Below are 5,211 nucleotides of genomic sequence, written 5' to 3'. Positions count from 1 at the left end.
GAAAGCAACTAGCATGATGCTGATTGAATATTTATTAAAACAAAATAGTCTGTATAGAATAAAATTGGCCAAAAGTGCCTACAATAAGATTAGCAGACAAATAAATCAAGAAACATGCTGCTGTAGTAGAAGCAATGTTGTCCTGCATCTATTTTTGCTGCTAAGTTCCTCTATGATCAAGCTTATTGAATAATCATCTGTGTCCCACCAAAGAAGCTAAGCTACTAAGGAGGTTCTTCCAATAGAATGAACCAAAAGGTTGATACCACACATTGGATAGAACTTCCCTAGTAGCTAAGTTCCATGCATGAGATTGCTGAACTACCATGTACTCTAAAGCTAGGAATCTACATTTTGTTAGCCAACAACAACAGCTTTGCCTCAGCTGGAAATTCCTTTAGCAGAAACTGAAATAACATCTTATAACAGATTAACTCCTTCCTGCAATATGTTGGAGTTGCTGAGATTTTCCTGTTGTATGGTTTCCATTATAAGCCACCTCAAAGCTCTCACCAAGTTCTATGGAAATCAAAATCAATCTGGAAAAATTATTGCCTTCTCTATATTCTTTGAGTTTCTACTTTTGCATTTAATTAGTCTCCTTGATGAACGGCGATAGCTTCATAGTTTGCTACGGTGAGGTGATGAACAAAACTGTGATATTACTTTAATCAGGTTCCCTGCACTTGTATACTTTATATCTGAAACTAGGCATCAAAGTCTTGTCCATGTTTAAGATCTTCTTGGCATCAGATGGTAGCTCCTAAAAATTATTGGCCTGCAAAGTACCTGCAACATTGAGCACGTAGTTAGCTAAACGATGTACTTAAGTACATTGCCTTCCCTCAGGATATGAGCAAACTGCACTTGCCCCTTATTGCTCCAATAATGTATTCTCCTTATCTCCATTCTGATATTCCAAGGGATACTCCATATATTCCTTATGATATTTAGCAAAGCCAAGGAATCAGTTTCCATAATCACAGGCAAGAACTGATGTGTCACACAATATTCAATTCTATCTCCTAATGCAATGGCCTCTGCACAAATATTGGTAGTATCATTCAGGGTTCTAGTTGCAGCATACATTAGATCTCCTCTTTCATTCCTTATGCAAAAGGCAGCAGAACTCATCTCTAGATTTCCCCTAGAGGCCCCATCAGTGTTGCACTTGAACCATCCCATAGCTGGATGCCTCCACATGACCTCCTTGCCGAGAATTTTTAGCCTATATCCTTCCAAGAGCTACACCATTTGAGGCCATGAGTAAGGTACTTGTTGCAACAAAGGATGCAAGGACTTGATGAGATTATGCAGATTCAGATTAATACAATGGATCACCATAGTTCTGCTCATTCTTCCTCCAGGCATAATGGCATTTCTCCTCTTCCAGACTTGCCAACACACCACAGCTGTTATAACTTACATAATAATCTTCAACTTAGCATGACATGTATGTCACGACCCAACCCCGTAGGCCACGACGAGTGCCGGACCTGGGCACCCGTATACACCCATTAATCAGAAATGGCGTACGAATAACTTATACCGGTACAAATAGCATATATTTACAGAAAAGTGGAACGTCGCCCCAAAGCTTTCACAAATATACATATACATATCGCTGCCATAACTTCCAGTAAATAGTATCACATATAAGCCGATAAGGCTATCATAGGGGGGGGGGCGTCCGAATCACAAATCACGCGTACACGGCCGAACAGCGAGTACCCATAACCCACACATATATGTCTACGGACCTCTAAGAATAATGACAGAATCATATGACGGGACAGGGCCCCGCCGTACCCGTGAACAAACATATGCATATATATATAATAACAAAAGCTGGATCAAAGCATAGGCTCCCGGAACAGGGGAGCGCTCCAAGAAACGAACAGAATCCTAAGGTTTGGTGGATCATCCAAATAAGTATCCGTACTCGCGGCATGAAACGAAGACTCCGAAGAGTGGTCGCACGAAATATACCGAGTATGCAAAGCATGAAATATAGTAAAAACAAGATCATAGTCAAACCCGAAGTACGGAAAGTAAATGCAATATTCAAAGTATCAAAATGCTTACTCATAAAAATACAAATCATGCATAAGGCTCTTAGAACGGTGGTCGCCCGCCTGTCGTTGGCGCCACACCACATCATACTCCCGAAGATTTCATATCTCCGTAATCTCCGAAGCACATCATAGCACATCATAACACCATAAGTGGTACCCGGCCCTCTAGCGAGGAACTCGGTGAACCGTAACACATCATACTGCTGAATATAACATAGTGCGCACGATAACATAACCGGCCCGGGACTCGGTGAAGGATGTAGTAACGTAGTGCACGAGCAGAGTCGTGAGAAACTATATGCAGTTTAAAACATTTTTAAAGACTCAACAGAATAATCACAATGAATCGTCATTTGAAAACCAAGGCGATAGTTAAATCAGGTTTCCTCCGAATGTCGTTCGAAAACATATCAATAGAACATTTAGGTCTCATAAATACGTATTAGACCATATAAAGTAACTTATGGAGCTTAGGGGCATAATCTCCATTATAAACTCGTTAGAGGAATAAGTAACCGCTGCTCGAGGGTTAAGGTGATCGCTACACTAAATCCTTTCAAAAGTCGTTAGTACCACACAAAGGAGAGTCTCGGGGCCCACGGACGAGTATCGAACCAATCCGGGTCCATTTATGAAAGTTGGAGACCTTATCCATTATAGAATCTCCCGCGAACATTTCGAAGCGATCCGAGCTCGTCTATGAAAGTTACGATTATTCGTAGTTACAAAACCTTTTTGGAATAAAAATCTTTATAAAATCTTTGAAACCAAATCATGTAAAAACATAAGGATCATGGTTCGATTGCATTAGGAGAGCCAACATTAAGAAATGAATAGAAATGGCACACAAGCTCGGACCTTAAGAATGGAGTTACCCCGAGACTCGTATCACAATCTACTTACGACCAAGACATGCCTCAAGAAAGAAAGGGTAAGCTTCACATACCTCAAATGCTTCCTACGTAAATGCAACTTAGGCCTCGCTTCTCAAAATCTACAACAACATCATTTGGTATCAAACATTAGCCATAGATTCTTAAAACTCCAATTTCGACTAGCACTTAATTTTACGTAAATTTAAAAGCATTTCCCCGTAAATTCAACATCCCCGAGATTTCAACTCGGCTAAATCTTCAACAACAATACCAACAACCATTCTAGCAACATCAACAATTAATTTAAAAGGCATTCTAACGTCAATAACTCTTTTCTACATATTTCGACAACATTCCATTCACGTTCAAATTAACCACATATGATCAAACCAACATCAATGCTTACATACATTCAAGTACCAATCCGAAACCATTCAAACAAGATTCGATAACATTTCAAACAATCCGCAAAATATTCAAAACAACCCAATCAATGTACCACAAAACCCGAATCCTTCCAACTTCAATAAGAACAACTACAACAACGACTAAAATACTACACAAAATTAGTCCAACATACCTATGGCAAATCAGCCCATTTTCGGCCACACACCACATACATAACTTCCATGACTTTCATCCATTTTTACACACTACAACAACACTCAAACATGCTAAATAAAATTAATACACCACTCCTACACAACTCACACCACATGGCTACAACCCAACACCTGTTTTCAACTCTCACCTTCATAATTTCATCCACTTCTACATATCACAACATGCATAAGCAACTATAAAACATGTAAAGAAAATTAAACCTCACCTTTTTTCTTCAACTTCTCTATTCGGATGAACTTTCTCATAATCACAACGAACGATTTTCTTGCTCTAACAATTACTCCATGTTGTTTAGCACCTTCCAATTAGTAGAAGAACTAGAAGAAATAATTTTTTTGGTGGCTATTTTTTGGTCTTCTTTTTTTCCTCCATGGCCGAATATGGCCCTTGTTTCTCCTTCTCCATTTTTCTTGAAATTTCTTGAGTGTTGAAGATAGAAAAGATGACTACTTTGTCATCTTAATATGCCTATATTAGCCATCCATGTGGCCATGGCCCACAAGTCATGTGCATGGCCACATGGTCATTTTTTTCATGAATTAAAATTTTCAAAACTTCACTTTTGGCCCCAAATTTTCATGAAATGTCTAACTTTCCATAATTCATCTTTTGGTCCCAAATTTTCCTTATTCCAAATTTACCCTTAACACTCCATACCAATGAAAAGATGAATATGCAACTTGTGCATTAAAACAAAATCGAAGGTCAAATTCTCAACCTCGTATCCCAAAATGATCTTGTCCTTAACTTTTCATGGTTGGCTCGGAATGTCCCAACGTACAAAAATATGAGATATAACAATGTACTTTCCCACCACTTCACTATTGTTTGATGAATCTGCACAAAAGACTTAGTAATTCCTGCTGCTTCTTTATAATATTGCCATATGGATCTGGCAAAGGAACCAGTTAAGAACAAATGCTGCAAGGTTTCCTCCTAATTAAGATCATCACAACATATACACCTAAAAGCAATAGAAATATGCATTTTCTTAAGCACATCATCTACAGGAAACTTAAGTCTCCACACTCTCCAAAGGAATAAGGAAATTTTTGAAAGGAAGCCCCCGATCCAGCTTACGGTAGAATGTAAAGGATTCCTCACATCTAAGGATATTCCATGCAATTCCAACTGAAAACTCTCCTGAATTAGTTAAAGTCTACTAAGGTCTATCCTTCTCTGAATTCTGCTGAATAAACACTAGTTCCTTCCTTACATGCTTCACAATATCTGCAGGAAAGTGAGCTTCCATTTCTGTAAAGTTCCAAGCATCTTCAGTCATTACATCAGCAACTTCCACAATGTTAGTATGGTTGTCATCAGATTCATGTACAAAGTGACTAATTGGACTAAGCTTTGTCCAGTTATCATCCCATGCATCACATGAACCATTATTTGGTTCCCACCATATGAATTGCATCACTTCATCTCTGGTATGCAGCATCATTTTCCATATCTGAGATCCCCCCTTCCATTGAACTCTAGTAGGCATAAGCTTCTTACAGTACTTGTTCCACATGAAGTTTGACCACATGGAATTAGTAGTTCGGAATCTCCACTATAACTTAGCATATAGAGCCTTTAAAACATCATACAGAGATCTGAAACCAAGCCCACCTTCTTCTTTTGGCAAACAA

The 5,211-nt window shown here is 38.7% G+C and overlaps 1 protein-coding gene across 1 annotated transcript; it reads right to left on the bottom strand.

The window, feature by feature from the left end:
- Positions 1–667: 667 nt before the first annotated feature.
- LOC132046097 (uncharacterized) lies at positions 668–1,185 on the bottom strand. Its single transcript, XM_059436640.1, has 2 exons — positions 835–1,185; positions 668–763 (listed from the first exon to the last, which is right to left on the bottom strand). The coding sequence occupies exons 1-2, from the start codon at positions 1,183–1,185 to the stop codon at positions 668–670; spliced, it is 447 nt and encodes a 148-aa protein (XP_059292623.1).
- Positions 1,186–5,211: the final 4,026 nt, after the last annotated feature.

Source organism: Lycium ferocissimum, unplaced genomic scaffold (genome assembly GCF_029784015.1).
Source record: "Lycium ferocissimum isolate CSIRO_LF1 unplaced genomic scaffold, AGI_CSIRO_Lferr_CH_V1 ctg9421, whole genome shotgun sequence".
Lineage (NCBI taxonomy): Eukaryota > Viridiplantae > Streptophyta > Magnoliopsida > Solanales > Solanaceae > Lycium > Lycium ferocissimum.
Note: the sequence above shows the minus strand (reverse complement) of the source record. Positions and strands in the feature narration are given on the sequence as shown.

What these genes read in the sequence shown, in the direction of transcription:
- LOC132046097 (XM_059436640.1), bottom strand. Translation starts at nt 1,185, where the DNA reads ATGGGATGGTTCAAGTGCAACACTGATGGGGCCTCTAGGGGAAATCTA. An exon ending in ATATCCTGAGGGAAGGCAAT is followed by an intron (nt 764 to 834) that starts GTACTTAAGTAC and finishes AATAATTTTTAG; the next exon opens with GAGCTACCATCTGATGCCAA.